General features: G+C 45.5%; 1 protein-coding gene across 2 annotated transcripts in view; it reads right to left on the bottom strand.

Annotated features, from left to right (window-relative positions):
• The window catches only part of PRKCH (protein kinase C eta), a 134,163-nt gene that overhangs the window by 72,055 nt on the left and 34,172 nt on the right, over positions 1-27,936 (bottom strand). Inside the window, exons 1-2 of one of the 2 annotated variants that reach the window (XM_050336256.1) lie at positions 18,980-19,041; positions 8,152-8,218 (exon numbers count right to left, since the gene is read on the bottom strand). In XM_050336256.1, the coding sequence (XP_050192213.1) occupies positions 8,152-8,218 (67 nt within the window). In that variant the 5' untranslated portion in view covers positions 18,980-19,041. Of the gene's footprint in view, positions 1-8,151; positions 8,219-18,979; positions 19,044-27,936 lie in introns of those variants that run through there. The other variant, XM_050336255.1, reaches the window with a different exon arrangement.

Genomic DNA, 27,936 nt, shown 5'->3' with positions numbered 1-27,936 from the left:
GTGACATGGAGCACGGCTTGACTTTAGGACAGCTTGGATTTATTTTTAAAATGGAAGCACATGCTATAAATTAGGATCTTCCCATTAAAACACACACGCAAAAAAAGGATGTGGTAAGGGTAATCCAAGCACTTAACAAAGACCTGCTCTCTGCTCCAAGCAGTTGGGCAGGGACTGGTGCAGGAGAGCCTGCCTTTCTAGGGAAGTGCTTAAACACGTGTTTGATTCCCACTGAGGTCAACAGGATTCAGGGGACCACAGGAATTGGCAGATTGAGTCAGAACATTGATCCACCTAGTTCAGCATCCTGCCTCTGTCAGTGGGCAACCAGAAACACATGACAGCAAGATGAAGGAACTCTGCAGCTGGGAGATAATTTGCCTCTTTCCCACACACAAGATGTCATTTTGATCTCCAGAAGCAAGAGATTTGCAGAGGTTTAATATTCCTTTCAAACATTCAGTTATTGCACAAGTTCAACAACCTCCTTATCTACCAAAGGAAAGACGTCAACCAGACCATCCCTCTTCCCCAAAAGGGAGATCAAGAGCCAGTTGCTTCTCTGAGCCAGAGCCTCCTGCAACTTCATGTGAGAATTAAAAAAAGTAACAATAAAAAATATTCCTTACAGTATTACAGAATTTGCCCAACTTCAAATTCAAGAGAACATCTCTGATCTAGGTTTAAGCAAGCAGCTTTTTTCTTGTTTTCCCAGATAATGGCCAAACACCTCAGCTGCAAAAGTATCCTGTACTGGTGTTCAGCATGTACAGGAGAACTTCTGAGGCATGGAAGGGGAAGCACAGGGTCTGTGAGTGTGTGGTGAGCATGTAAATAAATCACCTAAAGAAGGAATCCAGTTACCATCTTGCTTCATACCAGCTGCTCCATTAGAAGCCCGGCAGCTGATGCCCTTGAAGTTCCTGCACTCACATCTAGCAGAGTGTAAGAGAATATGTTCCCAATTTAGCTCATGCACTTTCTGTGGGGTTTTTACGGTTCCCATCAAGGAGCAGCATGGGGTGATCACCTCCCTGGTGCTCTCCCATGCAGCAGAGCCCACACACAGCCAAGAGAAAACCAATCCTCTGCACCAAGAACTGGGGACACTTGGACATGGCCTGCAAAGCCACTGCTGTGCATCCCTGTGGTTTGCCTGGCTTCAGGCACACTGTAACTCTGGGACAGTTCATGAAAATTGACAGTCACTTGTGTTTTCATGGGCAGCAGAAGTCTCCATGCTGCCTGTACTGGTGGATCACATCCATGGCCAGCCTAGAGCCTTCTGAGCTGCACTTGGCCTCCACCTCCTGTTCCCCAGCCACCAACATCTCACACAGGACAACAGGTTCTGTCTTACTGACCCACCTTTCATTAGAACACAAGCCACAAGTTGGGGTTTTTTCTTTACTAAAAGCATAACTCATACTTCAAACATTACTTGAATTTCACATTTTCTCATGCTACTTGGCTGTGTTACCCTGCTAACTTTGCCCAGATGCTGCACATCTTCCAGGTGATCCTCACCTGTGATTATGTTCACTTCACATTACATTATAACAAATCTAAGTGTTACTAAGCAGGAGAGTGACTTCAGCAAGGATTGGATTACTTTTCATATGCAACCAACTCTTTTGGGCACTACTCTTCCCGTTTCCTGGTGCTGACTCAAGTGAAAAGGGGAGGGAGAGCCCAGCACAACCTCAGCCATACCTCAGGCCCAGGTGTAGCTTCAGGAGACCACCCACCCTGTGATCTAGTGGACCTACATATACAACCACATCCCACAGAATAAATACCTCTCTCTCAGGGCTTGGGCACTCATGCATCCCACACACCACACCGCGGAGCAGGAAGGTTCAGCCCTCCAACAAGGTGCAAGAGATTTTGAAACGGTGGAACATATCGCTACCAAAACCTCCTTCCTCCCAACCACCACCCTCTCCAGTCACCAGGAAGGCAGTTCCTCAGCTCACACCCATCACATCTGTTAAACAGGTCCCAGCACTGCTGAGGGAGAGGCTGCAGAAACCATCCATCAACACAGCACTGAAGCCTGCTGGTGGAAAGGTTGAGTGAATTTGTATCGTTCAGCCTGGAGAAGAGGCTCTGAGGTGACCTTATTGCAGCCTTTCAGTACCTGAAAGGAGCCTACAAGAAATATGAAGAGGGACTGTTTACAAGGGCATGGAGTGGTAGGATAAGAGGATGGAATGGATTCAAACTGAAAGAGAGTAGGTTTAGATGGCATATTAGGAAGAAATTCTTTATTGAGAGGGTGCTGAGGCAACTGGCACAGGTTGCCCAGAAAAGCTGTGGAAGCCCCATCCCAGTAAGTGTTCAAGGTCAGGTTGGATGGGGCTTGAAGCAACCTGCTCTAGTGGAAGGTGTCCCTGCCCGTGGCTGGGGGGTTGGAACGAGATGATCTTTAAGGTCCCTTCCAACCCAAACCACTCTGATTCTGTGACAGGCTGGCCAATGCAGCAGTCCCTTGTGCCTCTTACTTTTGATGTCAGAGAATACAAAGCCATCAGAGACATTTTTCCCCACTCATGTTTTGCATTCTGGTCAGTTTCCTATAGGATATATATTTTCCTTCTGTACATGGAGAGCATTTTACAAAACAAAGTCATTCTAGACCACTTTAAGAGACCCACACTTTTAAAAGCCTCTAATCTCTGGTAAAGCAACAACCATCATGAATGGTTCAAATGTCCAAATACTGCTATAAAAGTAGACAAGTAATTGCTCAGTGAAGGGAGTTTCCACACCCGTGGTTAAATTTGGACATCTGTAACTATGGGGGATATGCTGTGCCTGGTTATTTGCAAAAGCAGCTACAGAGTTCAATACTAAAAAGCCTCTTCCTCTTTCCTCCTCTCCAGTCATGCTGAACACGTGTTTATGGCAGTGGAAATTATACACGCAGCGAGAGAGGACAATAAATAACCCACAGAGTCGTCTGAGGACATGTGCAAGCACTAGCACATCCTCACCCGCTCTGCAGCCTCTAATACCATCCCACCTGTCCCCTGCACTTACCTGATCCTGCCCTTCCCAGCCAGAGACCCCCCCTTTTCTCTCCCTCCCATTTGGTATTCCAGGGGTTTATTTCAGGCAAATCCTTACAGCAGTGGCAATAACCACAACAGTAAAACAAGAGGAAGAGCTGCAGGATGAAGAGGGTTATGTGTGTGTGGAACTATTTGCCTCAAGTAGTTAAAGCCTGTCAGGTCCCATCCATTGGAAATCAATCTTGCTGTCTTGCTACTGTAACCCTGGCACGGCAAAGGTCGTCCAGGAACCTCCTGACACATGTCAATGCCTAGTGTTACACTCCTGTATGAATCAGTGGGATTTTTCTTTGAAAGGAATAAAGCTATTAAAAGAAAGCAATGTTAAAAATCCTCAAAGCAATAATGCTAGTAGACTAAAATTTAATTAAGCTTTTTTTTTTATTAGTACCAGGAACAGTATACATTGTTATCCTGTGCTCCCCTAGGAGCACTGCAAGCAAGCTCCCCTTGCACTAAGTGAGAGCAGAGACCTACCACTGACCTTACTGGACTGTAAAAAACAGGAAGGCAGTGGATTGAGAGACCCATCACCTCTTGCAAGCACTGAACAGCAAGTTCAGATCACGCTAAATGCTCATCTAGCCCAAGCCCTAACAGTGAGTTGCAATGGGTGTTCCAGGAAATTAATATATAAGCCAGATCAAGTAAATGAATTCACACCCCCGCCCCTCCAGCCATCAGCATGTAGGTGTTCTCTCAATATTTACTTAACAGTGGGCTTCCTCACACCTACTGAATGTAAACTGAGGCTAAACCCAGATGTTTATTTTCCAGGCTGGAAAACATGTATGCTATGACAAAAATCCCTTACTAAGGTTTGGTATCTTTTAACCAGGAATTCTATCACCATGATTCCTGTGGATGGCCAAAACCATGGGAAACCTTGCTAATTAAAATTATACACACAACACAGCACTGAAGAAGAAGCCGACAACCTAACTCTGAAAAGGGAACGGGACTTAAAGGCTACAACCCAAAGTGGTATTCCCATTGCTGACTATTCTGCTTCCCTTAGTATTAGTGCTGCAGAGTAAAAGCCTTGCCTTTCCTATTACTGAGCTTTTTCTTCAGTTTCCCTCAAAAGTAACTTGGATCAGCCAGAGGGAAACAGCCACATCCACAAAGAGTTAACCACAGAGGGTTTCTCTCCTACTTCGTATCTGTCAGAGCTCTTTTCCTTCTGCTGCTTTTGCCAGTCTGTGCACGAAACCACGTTGGTTCCATCCCAGGAGAGGCTCCTTGCAAAGCAAACGTGTGGCACATCAAACACAGACTGGGATTTGTGTTTGATCCAGCTGATATTTTGCCTTCTGAAATTGGATAAAGTTTTATATGAAGACCAGAGAAAGCGACAGCTTGTGCAGACAGCACTGTTGTCTTCTAGGACTTCACAGAAAAGCAACATTAATGGGCAGCTCCTCTTTTCAAGATGCCAACCTCTCAATACTGTCTGAAAGAGTAAGAAGGAACAATGATGCTATAAAACCAAAAAATTAGAGCTTTCCCCACTCATGAGTATGAAAAAGCCTTATCATCAGTCCTGGAAATGCAAACATGTAATCATGCCTGCATTGGATCACACAGAACTGTGCACTGGAGGCAAGGTCTCTGTTTATCATCCAAGTGTTGAAGTAAGGCAGACCCATCTTCCTTGTTTTCTTGCCAGATCCAAGACATAAATTCAGCTCTAAGTGATTAGTAGCATTTTGAGGACTGAGGCTGAAGGATGATGTTTCAGTGCAGCAGCAGCAGCGAGAACAGGACCAATGAAGTTCACACAACAATACTGGTGAGCATGACATTGCTCAGCTACCAATCCCATCATAGGCTTATGTATAGAATTACACAGTGATGCCAAAGCTCTGGTGGCACTGGTAGGTGAGACAGAAAAGCTGACAGGACATGTCTCTGTGTTTCCCAGACTTACCAGGTACAGCTCTGCTCCATCCATCACTGCTAACCTAACCTTCTCCTCACCAGCACGGGACTGGGGTTCAGCACCTTTTGGGCAGGGGGGTCAGTTTTCTTCAGTCTCCTGCACTTGGATAGAGAAGTTTCAGGGAGAGCAGGACAGCACTGCAGAGCTGGAGTGACCAGTGTGTGGCTGCTGGGAGCCATCCACATAGGGAGGAGGGGAGAGGGCTGCAAAGCAGAGGGTAGAGCCCAGTGCTGGGCCTGAAGGAGCTTTTTATCTGTTTGCATGAGTTCTGGGAGAACATGAGAGAGCATGAAGAAGGCAGCTTGAGAAACCAAAAACAAGTATTCTGCTGCCACTTCCAAGTTTACCAACCCATTATGAACACCATAAAGGTTATTTTGCATAGAGTTTGAAATCACAACTGCCACACAGGTTTTCAGACATGCACAGAGCAGCTCAGAACAAAAATACTATTTTCCACATCTGCTTTTACAAGTCTTTTTCTGGGATAAACTGTTTTTAGACGTCTGCTTGTGGATGTTGACAGCTCTGAGCAAGGCACTGCAGGGTGTTGCGCAAGGCTGAAAAATATGAATGGAAAAGCCTTTCCATTCATTTCTGTAGTGAGTAACCAGGAACTGAGCAAATGGGATAGAGAGGGTAACGAAAGATTTCAGCAGACGTGAGCAACCCCATGCCCCAGGTTCTCAGAGATCACTGCAAGCCAGCCCCATTTGTGCTTTCGAGGCCATCCAGGCTGCAAAAATGCTGCTGGATGACAAGGAGGGTGTGCTTGAAGGGAACAGCCACTTCCCTGCACTTCCCTCTTCCCTCTCTGTACAGGCACACCACACTGAGAGAAGGAAGGGGACAGCCCCAGTTTTCACCCTGTGCTTGTCTCTCTCTCTCAAGAGCAAGGAAGGTTTCACCTGAGCTCCATTGTACCATTCCATCTCTGCAAGCTTTTGCATTCATTTGGAGATGGCAACCTCGGGACGCTTCTGTTTTCCAGAGAGACCAGGCTGGGGTGACAGTGGCAGAGAACTGTTTCAGCTTGCACATTTAAAAATTAGAAGAGGGATTTGAGGGAGACAAGAGAAATCTGAGCACCAAACTGAGCCCATGAGAGCCCTGCGCTAGCACTGTGACTGGAAAGCCACTTCATATCTGTCCCATACTGAGTAGGAGACATGATACCCATGCAGTTTGGAAAAGCAAGGTAAATTAGTCCAGTCATATCCAGTGAGATAACAGACAGTTGCTTCCCTCTGACTGTAGCTGAAGATGATTTCCCAGCAAAAACAGTCTAAAAGTCATCCCCACCCTACTGTTCCCCCCTCACGATGGAGTCCCCTCCCTCCCATGTCAGAACTAGAGATTTCAACTACTCCATAACACACTCCTGTCACACTGATGTGCATAAGAACAAAAAACACCACCAAAAAAACAACATCAAAGCCAACCAACCAACCAAAGAAAAACCCAAATCAATAAATAAACAAACAAAAAAAAAACCACAGAAAAGCCCTATGATTCAAATTTTAAGTTGACACACACAAACAGTGAGAAACAGGCAGAAATAACCATCTCCCCTCCTCAGCTAAAGGCAGTCTCAATTTTATCATAAGATCTGCACAGCACATCTGCTTGCAGTCTCAATTTTACCATAAGATAAGTACAATACTCCACCTTACCTTAAGAGGTGCAAATAATACTAGTACCTCATACTTCTTACGGCATTGCTCATCAGAGCCTTAACAAACAGATTCCTCTCCCTCCTCTCCTCTCAATCATAATAATTTTTATTTCCTTGTGCTTAGGCAAGTGAATTTCCATTGTAAAACCTCCTGTTAGTCCTTCCCACCCATTACACTCGAGAAAAAATGTTGAGATGTGATTTACCAGAGAAGAAAATCATTTAAATACATTATTCATTAAAAACAGGAAAAGAAATCTAACAAAGCAACTTTGATCTTTTCCATGATTAATTCACACACCAGAAACCCTCTGTGCCATAAGATTTAGAAGATTTCAAACTATGCTGGCAAAATTAGCAGCAACAGAGTATGACAGCATTCATAAGTCAAAGCTCCCATCCCTTCTGCAAAATCCTTGAGAAAAGCAGAATTGTCAGGATGGGCAAAGAGCAGGGAGATCCTGAACCCTTCCCTGCTCCCAATGCCTTGGGGCTCTGCCCTGTTGCAACACTCTGCAACTCACATGCTCGTAGGTGGTTCCCCAGTAGGTATCACAACACGCTATTAGGAGGCCCTGCCCACACAGGGAAGCACGAGATCCAAGTCAAAACTATTTTTAACCAGGTGCAGTTGATAGCTATTTTTAAGTGGATGCTGTGGGAACATCCTTCTTTTGGGCCATGTGGCCAGCTTCAGAATTAAAGCTGGCCACTTTGGTAGTAGTAAAACAAGAGTCCCCACTCAAGGTCTTACACTCAACTAAATCTGCTTAAAATTCCCACCTTTTTGTTCAGGCACTGCAATTTTCTAGAGACATGGGCTTAACATCTGTCTCAAAGAAGGAGGAGCAGGAAAATACTCTTTGTGTAACACGAGACAAAACACACAAAGAAACCAGAATGAACAGAAGGCAAGTTGAAATGGGAGCATCGAGCAGCTTGTGCCCAGAGGGACCCAAAGGTTTGCAGCATTTCCACAAACAGCAACCACGTTCCTCGACACAGCCACCCCTAGGATGAAACCTCATACCTTCCTCACCAGGGGCACTGCACCTCTCCATGAGAAAGCAAACTGTAACCCAAAGCACAGCTGGAATCTAGTCAGGAATAAATTAACCGGAAGAGCTAATTAACTAGAATAAGTCAAACACTCCCATTCTTTCCCCTGTCAGGGCCTCCGACTGCTGTCGTGCGATGTCTCAGCTTTTCCCCAGAGCCTGGAGGTGCAGTTGGCCTTGGGCTCACCAGGGAGGATGACCAATACCTGAATCACCACCCTGCAACACCGGGATCCTCCTGATGGACGGCTCACCCCACGGCTGCACAGACCCAGCCCAAGTGGTCCGGCCTCATACTCAGCTCTGATTACACGGCCGATCCCGGGCACTTTTGAGATTTCCATGTGGCAGCTTGCTAACGAGTTCTCTAATTGCAACAGCCTTAAAAAGCAGGTTGTTTACCATGTCGCTCTCCCACGCAGATTCCCACACACCATGGGCTGAGTAAGACGCTGCCGCAGCAAAGCATCTGTCAAAAGAAATAAATTCAGCCTTCTTGTATCCCAAGCTCATTGCTACCAGGAAGAGACCTGCCAAAAGGCAGCACCTCTTCTCATCAACACAGTCCCCACCTTGGCAATGCAGCAAGGAAATACTCAGCGCTCGAGTGCTCAGGCTGGCGGTCGCACTTGGCTTCACTGCGCAGTCCCTCCTAGAACACTTCTGCAGATGGCACAGACCTTGACTGCTCTGGCACACGCTGCACCCCTCCCTAGTGCCAGCAGATTATTATGACTTCCCAGACGGATTTCCCAAGGGCTGAAGGTCAGGAGCTGCACGTTCAGGAAACACAGCTGTCCTCAACAGCTTCCCAGCAGCTACCACAGCCAGACCTGATCTATCCCCCTTCCCCATCTCTCCTCCATTTCTGAGATATGTTTCTGAGATTTCAAAAGCAAACTGAAACAAATACAGACTTTGAAAACACTGGGTGCCACACTGGCTCAGGATCATAAAGTCACGGAATCAATAAGGTTGGAAAAGATCTCCAAGGTCATCAAGTCCAACCTGTGACCAAACACCACCACACCAACTAAACCATGGCACTAACTGACATGTCCAGGCATTTTCTGAACACTTCCAGGGATAGCAACTCCCCACCTCCCTGGGCAGCCTGGTCCAATGTTAATCATCCTTTCAGTGAAGAAATTCTTCCTGATATCCAACTTGAAGCTCCTCTGGCACAGCTTGAGGCCATTTCCTCTTGTCCTGTCACTGGTTGCCTGGGAGAATAGACAGACCCCCACTTTCCTACACCTTCCTTTCAGGGAGTTGCATAGAGAGATAAGGTACCCCTGAGACTTCTTCTGTAGACTAAACACCCCCAGCTCCCTCAACCACCCTGCATCAGACTTGTGCTCCAGACCCTTCACCAGCTCTGTTGCCCTGAATATGCTGAGAAAGGGAAGGACCCCACCAGTTTCAACAGCTCCATAATAGCCACCAGTGCCACCAGCCGCTTTCATTCTCATAAATGGGTGGCCCTTTCCACCAGCAGCAATAAGTACATAGCCTGCCTCCCCACCGGCTCTGCCATCTCACTCCTCTCAATTAACAAACAAGCAGAGGTGGGTGAGCAGGAAGAAAGTCACTTTCTCCAACCTGCACCTCTTCTCATCTTTCTTCTCAGTACCTCAGTGGGGAAGGAACACACAGAGAGGGGATTTGTTTAAGTTCAAATGACAGGAGATGACAGCCTGCAGTTTGATGGTCACAACAGCCCTTACACAGATTTAAGCTTTTCTACCCCCATACAGCAGCACCCTGCCTTCCTTCCAGCACTCCCTTCCACACAGTCATTTTCCAGCCAGATCTGTCCCAACACATGGGACACCGGGTACCTCTACAGCCAATGGCCTTCATGTGCAAGTTGTCATCAGCCCTTTGAGATGCAACAATGGAGTCTTTCCCTGAAGGACTTGTTTTTCCCACTCTACCTCTCATTCACAAGTGAAATGCAGAACAGAGACAATGCAGCTAAAAACGTGTAGGACCAGGCTCAGACCCTGGATTCCTCACCCACCACCTCAGTACTCTGATCTGGGCAGGTTGGAGAAGAAACATCTTTCTGCCTTTGTCCTTGCTGGCCTGCAAATGTGATCTGCAAGACTGCATTGTGAACATATAGAGAAGGATATATTTTAGACACAAAAATTCAGAATTGCCTGACTTCTGATAGTTTCATTTTCTAGTAAAAATTCTTCAAATGAAAAGGTTTCTGGTTTTAAGGCAATTACCTATATTTTACAAACAAAACTAAAACTGGAAGCAAATTCATCTTCTGGAGCTGGAGCAGCCTTTCCCCTCCACAGTCCCAGCTCACCAGGAAGGCTGTGGTCTCCCACAGCTCCAGGGAGAGAGGAGAGCACTAGCAGGGAACACAAACTTCCTAGGAAAGGACTGTGGGCTGCTGTGCCAGTACAGCAATGGGCAGACACACTTGCTCAACAAGTCTGACAGCTAGACGGCAGAAAAGAGCTGAGATTCTGGGATTAGAAACTGTTTCAGATTCCAGCAAGAAATAGGTTTGATGGTCACATCTATGCTGCTGCTGCAGCCTTTCCTTGTCCCCTGCAGCTCCTCTTCAATCCGTCTATATTTTCCTCCTCTCACCTTTTTTTACTTTTTGAGTTTCTTTAAGCTGCTTCTTCCTGACAATTCCTGTCCATACCTACCCATCACCACTCCCCACACCTGTCCCCTACTTCCTTCTGTCTCTCCTAATACCTCCTTTTCTCTGGTCTTCTTCCTGCCCCTTTTGTCTCTATTTCCTTTCCCATCAGCTCTTCTCAGTGTTTCCACCATTCACTGCCCTTGCCCTGTGTCCCAGCAGATGGGGCACGGAGAGCAGGACACCCTCTCAGTCAGACCTCCTGCCTTCCTCCCTCTCCTGCACCACTGCTGGGGCTCCCCCTCCTTCCTCACCAACAGCACCCTGAGCCAGCGCTGAACTCAAGCAAAAGACAGATCTGGCCCCAAACCAGCCCACAGCCCTGCTCCAGCTTTGCTCAGTTACCCAGTCCAGTCCAGCCCAGCTGGTGCAGAACTGGCCCCACTCAAGGCAGCCCTAGGGACACCTAAGAGCATCCTTTCAGACAGACAGATTTACCCTCAGCTGCAAAACTGCCTCATTCCCATAAACCAGCAGTGTTGGCACTGCCAGGAGGAGCAGTCAGTGAGGTGGGAACCTGCTGAGTGCAGGTGGTGTCCCACAGTACTCAAAGCCATGCTGATGTCATGCAGTTTTTCCCAGATGAGGAATGAGCAGATTCTTCCCAAAGAGTGCAGAAGGCAGACAGGGATGGCAGAAGCTTTCAGCCCTCCCACTCTCGCCTCTGCCAAGCTTGAGGTCACCCTGGCAAAACAGCATCAGGATCTCTTCACTCAAAGCTCTATTTTAACTCAGCTTCTCATTCTGGAAAACAACAGAATCATTGCTGGTGAAGCACTCCAGGAAACAAAAACAGCTGGCACTGAAGAGCCGGAAACTCATTATTTAATGCTGGGCATACTCAGGAACAACCTAAAACAGGGGTGTATAAATTGCAAGTGTGAGTATTTGCCTTGAAAAGCACCACCAGAAGATGAATTCTGGCTTCCTACAGCTCCGTGACAGCTCGCCTAAGGCTGAAGACCCTGTTCAGCTTGGCTGCCTGAGAGATCCTGCCCACTTCCAGTGAGGTGCAGGACTCAGCTGTCACAACACCCCCAACATGCAGCAGACTGATGCTGCCGGTCCTCCTCGTGTCTGCAGAGCCAGAGGGAACTTTGGGTCTCTCCACAAGCACTATCAGTGCCTGAATAGCTTCCAGGCAAATTGAAGGAATTAAACACTGTGGCACAACAGCATCTTGTTACCTCCAGGTGACAGGGACTTACAGACGCTGGACAGACTGGGCTGCCAGACGTGCAGACACCAGGAAAATCCTTGACTGTGGTGGTGCCACCTAAATTAGGAGTCTCCTCTAGCAGCCAGAGTTGACAGACTTGGATACTAAATGGGATACAGTCTAATCTGATAGATGGTGAAGGGGAGGTTTTATATATATATATATATAAATATATATATAAAAATATATATATATACACACACCAGTGTGGTTTTGTTGGTATTTTTTCTGGCACAGATCTACAGAGTGACCCTAGGTAAACCACTGGGGTTTTTGGACAGCCATTTACCTGCTTCATCAGTCAGGTACCTCACAAACTGTGGTCTGGAGAAACTGAGGCACAGCCATGAGGTGTGCTAGTGTATGGAACAACTCCCTTTATCCCAGTCCAGAGCATCATCCAGATACCCTTGACCGCAGCGGGTCCAGAGAGAGATGGCCATTAAACATCATCCACCAGCACAGGGCGCAGCAATCAGGGCTGCTGCCATCATCCCTGGCCACAGGATCACAGCACTGACCTCCCACAGCTTCATGCTTGCCTCCTTCCACCCCACATTCACCATCCTGCTCCACTGCAGCACAAACACCAGCTCCAGCACAGCCCTGCCCTCCAAGGCCAAGGAGATAGATTTAAGCTCCTCTGGGAACTACGGTCACCTCTTCCAGGAACCACATTTAAACAAAGCAAAAAAATCTCTGTTCCTCATTACAGCCAGGAACACTGAAATCCCAGGGCAGATTGCAAGCTTGCACATTTATCTCTAGGTTTCAGAGCCCAGACAAAACACAGTCCACCGAGGAAGTGAAGTTAACCCTGATATCGCTGCTTGTTGCATTTTTGCAGTGCCTGGATATCTTCCTGGTAAGTCATGAATTACTGACAGAAACCTCTCAGTATTAGACATACTGCCATAGCTGTGGTGCTCAAATGGACTGTTTTCCAAGAAGTAAAGGTGGTCTTGTGGATATGCAGCAGGCTGGGGTGCTGTTCACCTCATGGCTCTGTGTTAAGAGCCCCTTCATAAGCATCAAGCAAAACACTTCATTTCCCACGGCCTGGATCTTCCAGCAAACAGGAATAAACAGATTTGTTTGTTTTCCTGTTGCAATATTTTTTTCCTCTGAAAAGTCAGAATTTACCATACTTGCATATCTTCTTTTTTTATTTTTTAATGGAGGAGAGGCATACGTGAGATATCAGAGTGTCAGGGTGCAAAAACACTTGGGTTCTCTCTGCAGTATTTACATGTGAAATGCAATAGGTACATTTGGAAGGTTTCTCTTTGAAAAAGAAAAAAAGTTCACGGAGGCTTCAGGACAAAGAGCTGCTCTTGCTCCTGTTGGCTTGGCTGGCAACACCTCTGTTGGGGTGCAGGTTTGCAGAGTGTGATCTCCAGGAGAGCAGTGCCTGCTCAGGACTTCAAGATCAGCCTCTGGAAACCTTTTACTTTTTAACCTGACTGCTCTTGCACCAAGGCTGGGGATCCACTGAAGTTCAGCTGCCTGCCACACAGAGATGCACAGCATCTGTCGATGACATTCCTGGTCTCTGCAAGGGCTCAATCTTCTCCAGGGTACATTTATGGTGTATTTTCTCCCCCATGGGACACTGAAATTGTTCTGACCTATTTCCACGTGGAAATGCAGAGTTGAAACAACATGGAGTGCATCTGGAAATCCCTTGCCTGCAGCATGCACACATGGGAAAAGTGTAAAGCACTTGAAGAAGTGTCTACACATCTTAAAACTCTGCTTGAGCTGGTAAACCAAAACAGAACAATGGCCCAACTAGCCAGTGGATGGGAACAGGACATTTTTCATTCCTGAATCCTAGTTTCCAGTAATTACTCCCCTAACCACAAAAAACAGGCTGAAAACAGTCATTATTGCAGTTAAGACAGGACTGGTAAAATCTTTTTTTCTCCCTCTTGTGCAAGAACCCGATAACATATCTGGCAATAGAAGTTTTATGGGGCTGAGGAGCTACATTATAGTGCAGAGCAAAGATCTTGTTAGCACAACACCTATGCACCACTTCAGACTTTAAGGCTGCAGATTTTTACTGGTACCCATCTGAGGAAATGTTATTTCTTAAAATAAAACCCACTCTGTGTTAGAGAAATGTGTTCCAAGAAAAATGACAGCAAAAGACCAAGCATTTGTGTTTGAAAACAAACTATCCCAAACACATGATGTGCAAGTTGCAAAATAAAGCAGCATTTCCTGGTCTAGGAATTTCCAGGTTCAGGAAGCCTGAACTCTCCTCTTAAATTACTTGTCTGTAAGCAGTTTTAAGCCTCCACCTTGGAGGGGTTGGAACTGCATGATCTTTAAGGTCCCTTTCCAACCCAAGCCCATAATTCTATGATTCCTTGCTGCTGCAAACCCTCCCAACATTAACTATTTAGTAATGCGTACTATATCTGCTCTACCAAGTCACTTGGTTTTTCAATATTCTCATTGTTCTATTTCTTGCCCAGAACTCAAATTTGTCTTTGTCTTTCCTGACACTGAAAGAAAAGAAACAACCATTACTTATCTAACAACGATGAAATTAAAAGTGAACTTCAAGCAGAATTATCACGTTGAGTGACAACGTTAAAAAAAAAAAAATTAAAAAAAGGCAAATTGCGAGAGTTCAAAGCACTAAAATAGAAGCACTTTATTTTCTACAGGGCTTGCTTCATTCATTAATTCAGTCAAATACTTAATTTGTATTAATTTAATTAGCTCTGCTCAAAATTAAATAGAGCAAATAGCAAGACAGGCAGCCAACTGAGGGCACAGCAACACGCCTTGCAGGCAAAGCTGCAAGGGGACTTGGTGTTCCTTAGTGTTGCAAGGAGAGAGGTTCATGCCATCCTCCAGGCACACACCTGGGGCCTCTCACTGTCCAGTCTGACCTTGCTGCAGCCAAACACCCACACACCATCACCTGACCTTGAGTATCTCTACCAACCTCTCACAGGTGTCCAGAAGCCCCAACAACAGCAGTAGTTCACCCAGTCACTGCAAGGCTTTTTATTTCAAGTCAATCACCTCCTGATCAAGAAGAATGTAATGCATGATTTGCCTTTTCACAGCTGAAACCAGTATTCAGTGGCAAAAACCGACAAGCAGTGGAGAGAGGGTCTGAATTCGTGTCACCTCTTGGAGCACTCCAGCAGCACCAGCCACTTCCTATAGGCAACACAAGCCCCAGAGTCTCCTCACAGAGACACAACCCAGAGCCAGGGGGACCTCGATGACACCTGGGAGAGCACAGAGGTGCTGGAGAACCATAAAGGCCCTCAGCCAGTGTGTCTTCCTGCCAGGATGCTCCCAGGTGCTCCCAGGAGGGATGAGGAAGATCGCCCTACTTGGAAGCTGTCCGCCTGGAAATGGTTATGACCAAGGTTAGGAGAAGAGGAAAAACATTAGGGAACTCTACACCTTATACAGCACTATATGTTTTAGAGAGAAACGAAGCAGAATTCTTTTAAAGGAGGCCTACAAGGGTTGAGATCTGGTGGATTACCTCAAAGATCCTGGCACGCACATGGAGGGAGGGAAGCAGGGCACTACGGGTTCAGCTAAACCACAGCTCCTGCAGTCCCCAGGGCTGGGCAGAGCTGAACTGACTTCTGGCAGCCACAGCTTGGTGTGGCCCTGTTACACACACTGCACCCCACTCCCATCCCCAGCTCCTCAGCTGACATGTCTCACATCCATGGATGTGGCACATCAAAAACAGATCTCTCTGAGCAGGCACATCCATTATTTTTAAGAGAGCAGGGGCAAGGAGACACAAACAGAGACATAGAGAGGTAAGAAATATGCTAAAGACACCCTTGGGGAAAAAAATCGTATTTATATCCAGAGTAAAAAGAATAAGGAAATTTTAAAATAAATCATTTTTTGGTGACTTGAAAGATAATCCTATTATCAGGCAAGGTGAAATAAAGAAAACCCAGAAAAGAGTAAATAAATTCATTTGAGGAGGGGAGGGAAATCAATCCCTAAGCAATGCCTGAAGTCTGGCAGGCAGAAGGTCAGTCCTCATCTTCTCTAAGAAACAGCCTGGACTGGAACAGCTCTTGGGTTAGTGAGGGAGATGGCTGGGGAAGAGTGTGCTTCCCTCCACCCCAGACAGGTGCCAGGGCCACCAAGACCCAGCACAGCCAGCAGAGATGGGGCACACTTGGAGAGTTCAGGAGCTAGACTCTGATGATCTTTGTGGGTCCCCTCCAACTCAGAATATTCTGTGATTTCTGTGAGAGGTAATCTCCTCCCACGGTAAGGAGATTTTCATTTTAATTTTGCACTGGTTGCTTTACACAGGAAATGTCAGCTGAATGAGGGGAGTTAATATAATCAGGTACAGCTTAGCACAGCAACAAATACATCCAGCAGAGAAAATAAAGATAGGCAGAGGTAATTTCACTAGAGCTTCCTCGCTTCCTATTGCTCCGTTCCTTTCTCTTCCTGAAAAGCTACAGGTATTTTTACCATGTGAAACAGGAAGATTTCCCTGCCTCAGCACAGCAGGGTGATAATACTGATGGACAGAAGAGCCATATGGGAACCTACAAAGAATTAACCTCTTTCCAGCTGTACGTTTTCTATACTGCCTTTATCCTGACAGCACACAAATGCTTCTGTGGGACACACTGCACCCCTCACAGGAGCGACACCCTTCTCCCCCATCCCTGCTGTAGGTGAACAGAACCAAATATAGATTTTGGTCAGAAGAACTTTTGATCAAAAAAAAAAAAAACCACCATTCCTGAACATAAAGAAAGTCCAAGAGACCAACACCAGGAATGTCTGTTTTGGGTAAGCTTGCTCAGACAACAAAATAATACAGTTTCAGGTGGACCTAACATCCAAGTCTTTTTGTTTGTTTGTTTGTTTTTTGTTATTTTTTGAGGGGAAGGGGTTGCTTTTTTTTTTCTTTTTTTCCACTCTCTCTTTACCCACTTTTTGGACTTTTGCTTTGCTGGATTTAGACAATGGCCTCTGAGCCCCTGTGAATTTGGCTATTTCCATAAACAAAGCAACCAGATTGGCATAAACCTCTCTGACATGAATGAGGGGTGTCAGGACCAGCAGCAGGCACTAACCCTCCACCTCTGCTCAGGGGAGCTCTCAGAAGCTTTTCAAAGGAAGATGCTCCCCCACAGCTCAGTCTGACTCCATTACATTATCCTGCTGTCTCCTGAAAGCCATGGGGCAAGAGCTGCAAAAAAAAACCCCATGTGGGTGGCTTGAAGAGTCTGTCTGTGAACACTGCCATGATGCTCTTTTTACCTGCTAAAGTCTGGCTTCTTTTTGTAGCACCGTGTCACCACTGCTTAATCCTTTTCAGAGCAGAAAACACACCAGAGGTACACTCATAACCACTCAAAGTCACAAGAAAATGATTAAGTGTCCTAAATATCATATTGCTTGAAAATCCACTTATTACACTGGTGGGACACTGATCACTGGGTTCTCTGTGTGCCCACAGACACAGAAAGCCTTCAGGAGGTCTCTGCCACATTAGCCATAACAAGCAAGGAGGATGTGATAGTGGCTGCCCTCCAGATCAGAGGAACAAGTGGGAAGCCACTTTTTGTACTTTCAGGTTCTGAAAGTACAAAATTCTTGGACTTCTTTCCATAAAACTTCGAATTTCAAATACAGTTCTGAGCCTCCACATTTCCGGCACAAGAGAGAGAAAAAAAGAATAAAATATGATGTTATAAACAGGACCTCACTGCTTATTAGAAGGAAAGCCCTTCCTAGTGGATGCCTCCTTTATCTAACAACTGGGAAAAGACAGTATCTGCAGTCAGGCTTGCCCTGCATTTTGTCTATTCTTGGAAACTCTAAATGTGACCATACATGGGAACAACCGGTCAACAAAAAAAAAAAAAAAAACCAAGGACCATCTTTGGTCTTCCTGTTCTGTAAGTCTATACATCCTCAGCAACAACACAGAAAAGAGAAGTAAATAATTTCCAACATTTCCCATTTCCCTTGGAAAGCAGTAGCTGTACAAACATCTGAGTTCTCCATCTCTCATCTTGGAGGCATTGTTAGCAGTAAGCCTTCACAGCTCAGCCACCAGCACAGATTTGAAGCACACTCTGGGTTAATGCTCAAGCCCACCACCCCATGACACCTGCCCAACTTTACTTGGTAAGTGAACTTCACTAGAAAAGGGAATTCTGGTCCTCTCTGCCTGACTGCAATGCCAGAACGTCATATTCCTCATCTCTTCCATCACTCCACGACTATATATTTGTTTAGGAATTGAAGCCAGGCTTTCTGTTCCTATCTCCCTCCTAACATACCTTCTGCAAGAGGAGTGACACCCTGTCAGTCATCCCCAGGTGCACACACTCCCCAAAAACATCCAAGTAAAGCACAAGCTCATACTGAAACCTGCATTTGAAGCACAAAGGCAGGGGCAGTGACAAGCCTGGGCACCAGCACAAGGTGGGACCCGTGGGAGGTACAAGGCAGGAGAGCAGAGCTCTCCCACAACTCTTGAAGCACCCCCAGCACAGCCCTTGTGCCAAGCAATCAGTTTCTGGGGCAGAACCAGAGAGAACATTAAAAATCCATCTCCCCTATGCTGCAGGTAACAGCAGATCCTGCCTCAATTCTTGCCTTCTGTACAGAAAACATCCCTCAGAAATGCAGTTTGAGGCTGCAGCTAAAACAAGAACCATGGTTTGAAGAAAATAAGCTTTTTCTGTGCCCCATCCCAAGTTTCCTGGGTTGCTGCAGCACAGCTCCCATCCACACTCGTAGTTAGTATCACAATAAACAACAGGGAAATTAAAAATATCACGCTATAAAATATAATTACAGAAAGAAAAGCTGCCCAGATACTTTTTCAGGGCAGCTGTCACATTAAAAACTTCTAAGTTTCCTGTGCAAACTGAACCTGGGAAACAGAAATGCTCATGAAATAGATGGGAACCATTATGGAATAAAAATCATCCAGATGTTTTAAACATGTTCCGTTTTAAACATGCTTTTTCTCCTTAGCTTGCCCTTCAAGAGGCACCCAGGTGAAAAGCAGGAGCGACAAAAACAGTCTGTTTGAAGGACAACTTCAGATAAATAAACCAGATCAAGCAGGGACCAGCTCCCCAGGTCCAAGATCAGGGCAGAGGGCACAAACAGCACGAGCTGTTACCAACAGCCCCTTCCAGATTTCCCCCACTGCTCAAGAAATCTCCAGCACACCACAGCATGTGCCTGGTAAAGAATGCCATTCCCTTATTTACTGCTTGGTAAGTGACAGCAGGAATATACACCAGAGTCCAGCTCTTAATGGAAACAAGCCAAAATAATTCCCTTACCTTCCGTGAAGCTTCCTGTAAGAGTTATGACAACAAACACTTTGCCTTCTGGCTCCAAATCCACCTGAAAAAGTAAAGACAATGTTAGAAGATTGGTTTCTTTAAGGCAAAATTCCTTTTCAGGATTTGGCATGACTAATCTTGCCAACATTTGATAATATTTAAACCTGTACATATTGTCATGCACACCCTTAATTAAAAAAAAAAAAAAAAAAAAGGTATCCATGACCCAAATTTTCAAGCTCCATAAAAAACAACAAATTTGATTCCTTCTTTTTCTGCTGCACAATCTCAGCCTTACTAGAGGAAATAGAGATTTTAAAAAAATAAAATATAGTTAACTGTCTTACAATTTCAGATAAATGAAGCAGGACTAACACTGAATGCACACAATTCTCTGAAAAGATCAATGCATATCTGTTTTGAGAATTATATGGTTATTTCTGCCCTATTATATATTATCCCAGTGAAATTGTTTCAGTCTCTCAAAATACCCTCAGTGCTGAGGTAAACGCTGATTTCTTACATAAATCACCTTTTGGCCTCAAACCATAGGAAATAGAAAACTCTTAGTGCTGTTACCTAAGGACTTTATCTAATTTAGATTAAATGAGAAGAAGAGAGGTACAGAACATAATTTCAGGGATCAGAGATCCAATCCCAATGTCATTCAACCTGTCCTTGAAAGAAAGTACTTATTTTTTGGTGAGTAGATTTTTCATTTTTAGATACATTTTTAATAAAGGTCTTGCTTTTCTATTTTTTTCTTTTTTTTCATTCACCAACCAAAATCACAGCTAAGGATCCCTGAAGTCTGAGTCAGGCTGTCACACAGAAAAGCTCACTTAAAAACCAAAACCAAACAAAACAAGGACAAGGCACTCCCCGACACCCTCCGCAGATCGCAAGTTTAAAATTAGCAAAGAGGAGCTTCACACCTCGTGGGTACCGATAACCTGTGCTGAACAGGGATTCTGAAAATAGAGCTCTCTGAGGGGAATAAGTAAACATCATTATCCAAACCCTCCCTGTTCTTGTACGAGCACCTTTCCTTAGTCTGGCAGAAAAAGAGGCAAATTCACTGCAGTTGGCAGCACCAAGTTTCATCGCAGAAGTGCCCAGAATTTAATGCACCTTGGTGAGCACACCGCAGAGTAGAAAAACACTTCCCGGTCCTGCAAGAAAGGATGGTGTGTCCAGGCTCCCTCCTTTTTCAGGGGTAACACACAATGTATCCTGCCAACCTTTTGATTCCTCTCCCCTGTTAACTCATGGAACACAAAACAGGGAAGCTAGAACTGCTTGAGAAAATCCTATCAAAATGTTGATTTTATGGGCACTATATTTTCCACTGAAAAACCTGATAAAAATCAGTCTCTCAGGGAAAATTTAAAGTCAATATTTAGCTTCGACTCGATATTAATTTTCATGCTTGTTTGTGCTGCATATTACATTGGCTTTAGGAAGCTGTGTTTGAACAGCCCTCTGCCTCCACTAATACTGAAGACATTTCCCCAAATAAATTTCAACTCCAGTAATATCAGGCATCGTTTTTGTCTAAATTTCAGTTCACTGGAGAGATGCACAGCTTTGTAAATAAATAGTTCTTTCAAAAATATATAATATCTATAACATGCCATCACCCAAATTGATTTATGGGATATCAAAAATTCAGATTTTATGGAAAAATCCTTACTTACTTAGGTTTCCAAAATCATTCTTCAGTGCTTATCATTTCCCTGCCAGTCTCTGTACACGACACATCAGACTCCTGCCTTCACACTCACAAAGAGGATCCTTCCTCCCTTCTTCTGTCACACATGGTCTCTGGTGGAATGCAGAGCAAATCCTGCACTCCTTGTTTAGTCTTACAGGCAAAAAGGCTTGTCAAGACTCAAGCAGCTGGGCTGAGACCAGGAGATGCAACAAAAGCATCGTCCACCTTCGGCGCAGGGCAGAGACAAAAACTGGTCCAAACTCTGTGGCACACCTTTGTTCTCCACCACTGCAAATGGGATTCCTCTGCCCACAGCACAGCATAGTCCACTGCCTGCAGCACAGTCTTACAAAACAGAAACAGAATAATTCTGGAAGTAACAGCGGGAGATTTATGAGAGTTATAAAACAATTTATCTCCCCTCCAGACTCCAAGATTAAAGACCAGTCAAATCCCCTACACCAACTAAGCAACCGTGCTCAGGTCATACCACAGTCCCAGAGCACTCAGCAAAGAGGATCTAACTACACTCAAGATCTTCCCACAGCACATGTAAGCAGGATCTAATTAACAATTACAGCTGAAAGGCTCCAAAATGAGGAGTGAAGCCCCAGCATGCCAGGAGCTGCTGAAACTTTGGCACACCAGCACCCCACTGGATGCAGGACCAATAGGGAATTTTTATTCTAAACGAGGTTAAACCAGACAGTCTTAAGAATTTCTATGGTCTTAAATTGATAGCAAGAGCAACAAAAGATAAGATGAAAGAAACGAAATGAAGTAATAACAGACCACAGGTAAAAGTATGGCTTTTGGACCTGCTTGTGATCTCCTTTAAAGATGAAATTTGACCAGCTAAGTAGCGGCCAACATAACACTCGAGATAACTCCCAGATATGTGGAATGTGCCCGAAACAGAAAATAATCTCTGACCCAGAAAACTGAAATGAAAATGTCAGACCGCAGATCTGCCCTCCCATGAACCGGACCGAGACCAGATGATCAAGCAGCTCCCAGGCAGCAACACCCCCCTGACAGGACACGCTTCTCACCATCACACACCCTGTACCATGGCCACACAACGTGGAGGGGCCTCGTGCTGGCAGCAATTGACACCTGTGAGCTCCCCACACTTGCTGGACCACAACCTGCGACGCTGGTGCAGCCCCACCGACGTTCCCACGCTGAGCTGGTGTGAACAGCAAGCATCTTGTTCGGCCCAGGCCCTGGACTAACCTCAGCCACCCCTGCAGCTCAGCCCCTCGTGTCCCTGCCCCTGCTTCACACCTTCATCGTGGCCTTCACACTTGCTGTGCAGCCACAGCACATGCCTGGGGACAGCTTTACCAACCCGGCAAGGAACTGCAGCCACAGCTGGGCTTGCAGAAGTACGCCCGTAACCATCTGAAAACAGATGCCCACAGATTAGGAGTGTGGTACCCTACTTCTTCCCTAAAAGGAGGATCTGCTAATAAAAGCCCTCCTTCAACCCCTCCAGTCACTAAAGCACTTCCATTACCAGCACCCACTTTCACAAACTGAGAGGGCTTCTCAGTGTGATGTTACTTAATAAGACCTGAGCACTTCAAAAGGAAGCAGCTGCCAAAGGACTGGCCCTCCAGCCATGGAAGGGATAACCCTATCTGGGGACGGCTGGCTGGCAGCCCAGGCCCTGACTGCATGCTGGCAAAGCTCTGGCAATGCTGGTACCTCCCAGCACCAGGGAGCACCCTCGGGATCCAGCCTCCCAACAGCAGTGCGGGTGTAACACAAGTACCACGCAGACAACAAGTTTTCCTTCTCACTTCATTTCTTTAGTTTCCTCCCAGCATTGACCATGGCCGCTTAAAGGGAAAAAACAAACAAACAAACAAACAAACACTACATTTTTACAAAGAAACAGGGGTCACAGTATTATTCTTGACAGAATTAGCGAAGTCCAAAGTAGACCACGACATCAGTTTGGGTCAAAAATGCAGCTGATGTTGATCATCTTTCCCAAAGAAAGCTGGAGAGGCTCAGAGAAACTCTACAGCCTGAAGGCAGCACATATTATGCTCAGGGGAAACTCCTACACCATAATATAGGAGATAAGTGATACAGGAATGTAACCATATGTATTTGACAAAATAATCAAAGAGTAATATGCACAGAGAAAAGTTTCCTAATGCCAAGATATATCTGGCACAGGATAACTTCTTTTAGGGAATCACAGACTTCTGCCTGGAAGGTTTAGTATCAAAGCAGGAGATAAACTGCAAAGGGAAAGTCCTGCTGTATTAGAAGAGACAAAGGAGAAGTCTGAAATTCTATGCATGCCTTATATTGTGTATGCTGTGAGGCGATCTCTGAATAAATCAAACTAAACTGGTGGCGTGCAGCATCACACCACTGGCACACAGAGCTGTAAACAATCATCACCCTCCCTTCCCTCCAGTGCTTTCATCGTCAGCCTGGTCCCCCAGAGAACAATCAGGAGGAAAAACATAGACTTTCTGGCTGGTTTAGAGGTAAGTTGGCCAGGTTTTAGCTCACTGGGAGAGGAGAGTGTGCTTATCAGTGTAGTAAATCCTTTAGTCACCTTCAAGGAAATGATGACAGCATGTTTGTCCATAGCACCAGGGGTGGATAAGATCAACTGTTGGAGCTCAGTTGTACCTGTGAGAACACCACAGGATTTTGGCCCAGAGCTGAGCGTACACTTTAACTTCTGTTGAACTCCACGGCCATTCCTAAGAGAAAACAAGCGCTGGAGGATTTTGGCAAGCGAGCTGGAAACGAGCAGGTAAGGATGATGAGTTCAGCCACAGCTTCATTACATTTCCATTGTGAGACACAAGCTTTTGGCAGTGAAGCTGAGCAAGAAGCGAGGAAGACTTCACTCCTAATTCAAACCACTCACACGGTGCCCCATGCCTGAACTTGCCGAGATCGTGTCACTCCACGTGACTTCAAAGGGAGCTGCCAGGGATCGGTTTCCCACAAGGAGGGGCCCCAGTCAACCACCTCACACACCTTCTCCAAAAAGGGCTTTACTAATATTGTTCCCAACAACAGGGCAGGTGTTATTTACTCTCTTTCTCTTGTGTTACCAAAAAAAAAAGCGCTAATTCAGGAGTGGACAAGGGAACAGATGCAGAGAGACCAAAACAGGGCTCCTTAATCACATGCCTTCACACATATAATAAAAACTGGTCATGCATGATTCACCAATGGAAGAGGTTTGGAAAACAAATTCAGAAGGAGGGTAATCTCTCAGGCAACGTATCAACACCCAGCTGAAGCATCCACTGAACTCGAAGAGCAGGTATAGTCAGTCGGCCTCCGAGACAGCCCGCTGTGCCTCTGTGAAAGGCGCGCTGTGGATGGGAAGAGGCAGATCCGAAGGGCGGCTGCCTGCCTGCGAGTCACTCCCTCTCCAAAATGGAGACAAGGTGGGCCTCCAGGATGAAAAGACATCTTCAGCACTGCATCCGGCACAAGCATTAAATCTTGCAAACACAGGTTTAGAAATGTTTATTTTTTTCCCCTCCCGTCCCCACAACAGATAATCCAGCCTGGGAAGCCTGATCTGAGGTACATCAGAATCAGTGGGAATCTTTTTAGTGTCTTTGGATCAGACACAAAAGACGACTGCATTTACCCTGGAGCCTAGAACAGCCCTTTCTCCCATTGCTGCTCCATCCTTCCTTCCCCACAGGCACAATTCATAAGCATCCTAGAAGTACAGCCTTTTTTTCTAAGCCATGTCAATGCTGACGTGGCTTCAGAACCAGAACAGGCCAGACACTTGCAGTGAATAAAGCAAATATAAAAGCTACCCGGGGACTTCATTAGCTTAATTAAACAAGTAGCTATATCTTTTGACTTCCTACATAATTTTTAATTTTAATTAACAGAGCTGCATATGTAATCAGTCATTTGTAGAGGCAATTCCCAAGGCTCTGTTCAGTTGAAAGAGCTGAAAGTCTGGGTTAGGCTCAAGCTGGTTTTTCACATGCCTCTAGTTATTTCTTGTAATCTTTCTTGTTTAAGCTCCTAACAGATCACGCTTATGGAATGTCAGCTCTTTCTGTGTTTTAATAATGCAGCACCTCCTGAGCGTGCCTTTGTTGGACAGGTCAAATAGAAACTTTCCCAGATAAATACACGGTGTCTGGATTAATCAGTCCCTCTTGCCCTTTTAAAGGCTGACAGACACCTGTCTATCAAGTCAAGCACCTATGAGAATTCTTAGGGCAGTCTAGTATAGACGGGATTTTGCATTTCCAGAACCAACAGTTTAAAGCATTACAAATGCACACAGCATGAACTTTTAAAGACTCAAGTCAGTGTACCTAAAAAAACCCTCCAAAAAAACCCAAAACAAAACAAAAAACACAAAGAAAACACAACAAAACAAAACAAAAAAACACTCACAAAAAAACCCTAAACAAACAAACAAACATCTCAAAAAAACCAGGGTGTTGTCAAGCCTCTTTTCATTCCTGCAAAGGCTGGTAAGTGCTTACGGCAGTAATTCCCACTGCAGGTGCTAAGGGCAGACAGGGACAGTATCTCCACGACCCATGGTAAGCTCTGTGCAGGGGAGGCCCAAGGAGATGCCATTTGGTGAATGGCAGCAACCCAAGCTCTTGTTCCACCCAAGCTTTGAATCTGGTGCTGCCAAACAGCAGCATCTCCCTGCCCCCAACAACATTTAACTTCGAAGCCAAGTCACCAAACAATGAGGGAGAACAGGGTGTCCCAGTGCTGGGGAAAGGCTGTAGGTAAACTCAGGAATGGGTGGAAAGTCAGTCTCTCTCATAACTCCTATAACCAGTTATTCCAGCTATTACTGTAATATTGTCATTCTAATTTTTTGTTTCAGGACAGCTGCTTAAAATATTACTTTTGTTTTCAGTCAAGCTGCATAATTATAAGCTGTGCACCAGTCATGAACAATCATGCATAACTAATGACTCTTAGCCAATCCTGGACTCTTTAATCAATTTTAGTCTGGTTTCACCCAAGAGATTTCCCACCTCAACAGGAGATTTGCTCAGGTACGAACAAGATTTGTCTATCCTGTGAAAATTCCTGCAAAGAAAACTTTCATGAAGGGCTACAAATAAAACACAGATAAATAAAATATAGATTAAAAACTGTTTCAAATCTTAAAAAAACCCCCAAACTTTAACAGCATGAGCCAGAGCCTGCTCCTAATGGAGTTACACCAATTTATATTGCTTTTGAGAAATCCCACCTCTAAAGCAATGAATGATTTATGAGTAATTGTTGCAGGCAGCTCCTCTTTAGTATATTTGAAGAAAAATTTTAGAGTTATAAAGTTAAAAAGGGAGAAACAGAGACATAACTGGTTCAGGGACCATTATGCTTTTGTTCTCCTTATATTCTTAAAGAAAAACAACAGCAACCCTCCAGAGGGATTTTTTACCTCTTTTCCCGAAGTTATGTGGCAGGGGGAGGGAATCCAATTGCCTGTAAGTCCCACAGCACTGAAGTTTCTTGAAGAAGAAGCAGCATTGACCCCAACAATACCACCACTGGGCAAGAACCCATTCCTTCAGAAATTTAAGTGAAACTCAAAACAAAACGGGGGGATGTGGGAGAGTATCAGAGTCCCGTGCACACACAATGGAATCTGCAACAGAGGAGGGATTTCATCCACAACATCAAGACAAGCGTGGGGCTGGAAGTGACCAGGCTGGTAAAGGGGCTGAGGAGAAAGCATGGAGGATGACCAGACCCTACCAGCGAGGGTCCATTTTCTGAGGGCATAGAACACGCCAAGCATGGGATGACTCCGCGAACTGCCCACGAACAGCAAAGCAGGGGCAGAAACTGCCCTAGTAATGGTGTGTGGCAGCCAGGGGAGATGCCAGGCAGAGAGAAAAGGCTGCTCTGAGCCTCCCTGAGCAGCCCCTGCAGCCCAGCTGGCTGCAAAGAAGAAGGGGCAGGACACCACATCTGCCTCCCCAGCTCCCTTCCACAGCCTGTATGACCATGGTCCATGTGAAACCAGAACAGTGTGGGCAGGATAGATGCTGCCTTTCCCAACGACATGAACACACAAGCAGAGCTTTAGCTCTGCTGAGCACAATTAAACACTAATTATTAAACATAAAGCTTTGTAACACCACGCCAAATACCATCATGTCAAGTCCATGACTGGATTTTCCTTCCAACTCCACTTGCCTTCCTCCCACAGCTACTTTTTTTTTAAGGGATTGGGAGGAAAATCACAGATTACTTTAATTTCCCGAAGGCAAATACTGACATCAATGTAGGACCACTAAATTAAAGGATGGCAAATGCAGGACTTCATTTTCAGCTGTCTGAACACTTGATTACAGCAAATGCACCCATGCTCACATTCAGTAGCTGGTATCAGGCTATCAGCTTTGCATATGCAGTGCATGGAAATCTGCCTGCAAACACCTATGTGTGCAACAGCAGGCAAAAGAGGCTGAAAGTGGGACAAGGCCTCTGCTCTTCAGGGGACTTAGGAGCTTTGACCAACAAACAAACAACAAAAATCTTCTATTTCCATGTAATGAACAGTAACAACACATCAGTAAACCTCAACAACCAGTTATTACCAACGCACCAAAAATCTTTCAACAGCCCTGGAGCCCTGGGACACTCCTTGAGCTATCACACTCTGGACACAGGAGTTGCAAAGGCACGATGCCGACAGGTCTGTCACTGAGTACACAATGCAGGGAATGCCCTTTTCTATTTCCAGGTTCTGGAGTTTATCAACAAGCATAATTTCAGTCTCCTACATTAATTTGACACTACTTGGCAGAAAACCCAGGAAGCTTGTGCCGCTTTTGCTGTTTACAGTAATAAAGAAATAAGTCACTAACTGGTGGCAGGTAGGCAAGTTGGTGGCACTTCCCATTTGGAAACGCTCCAAGGGTCACAGCAATGAGATGGTGAGCAGAGCTTCCTCTGACACAGCTGAGCTTAGCACTGATGCAACGTCCCCCAAGAAGGAAAGGGCAGGTGAGGGCTAGCAAGGCAGTGAGCCCAAGTAGCCCATACACCAGCCAGACCTGGGTTTTGCCCAGAGAGGTACAGAACAGACAACAGCCAGAAGTACAGAAGGAGAAACACAAAGACTGGGCAGAGAAGCAATAATGATTCTCTCAGCCTTGAGAAGTCTACCATGGCACAGCATTCACCGGCAGTTTTAATTAACCTTATTAACAAATCTAGGCAGATTTATGAATCA

Source organism: Myiozetetes cayanensis, unplaced genomic scaffold, assembly GCF_022539395.1.
Source record: "Myiozetetes cayanensis isolate MyiCay16 unplaced genomic scaffold, myiCay2020 scf6-25, whole genome shotgun sequence".
NCBI classification, from domain to species: domain Eukaryota; kingdom Metazoa; phylum Chordata; class Aves; order Passeriformes; family Tyrannidae; genus Myiozetetes; species Myiozetetes cayanensis.
The sequence above is the reverse complement of the archived record's forward strand: the minus strand, read 5'-3'. Positions and strand labels throughout refer to the sequence as shown.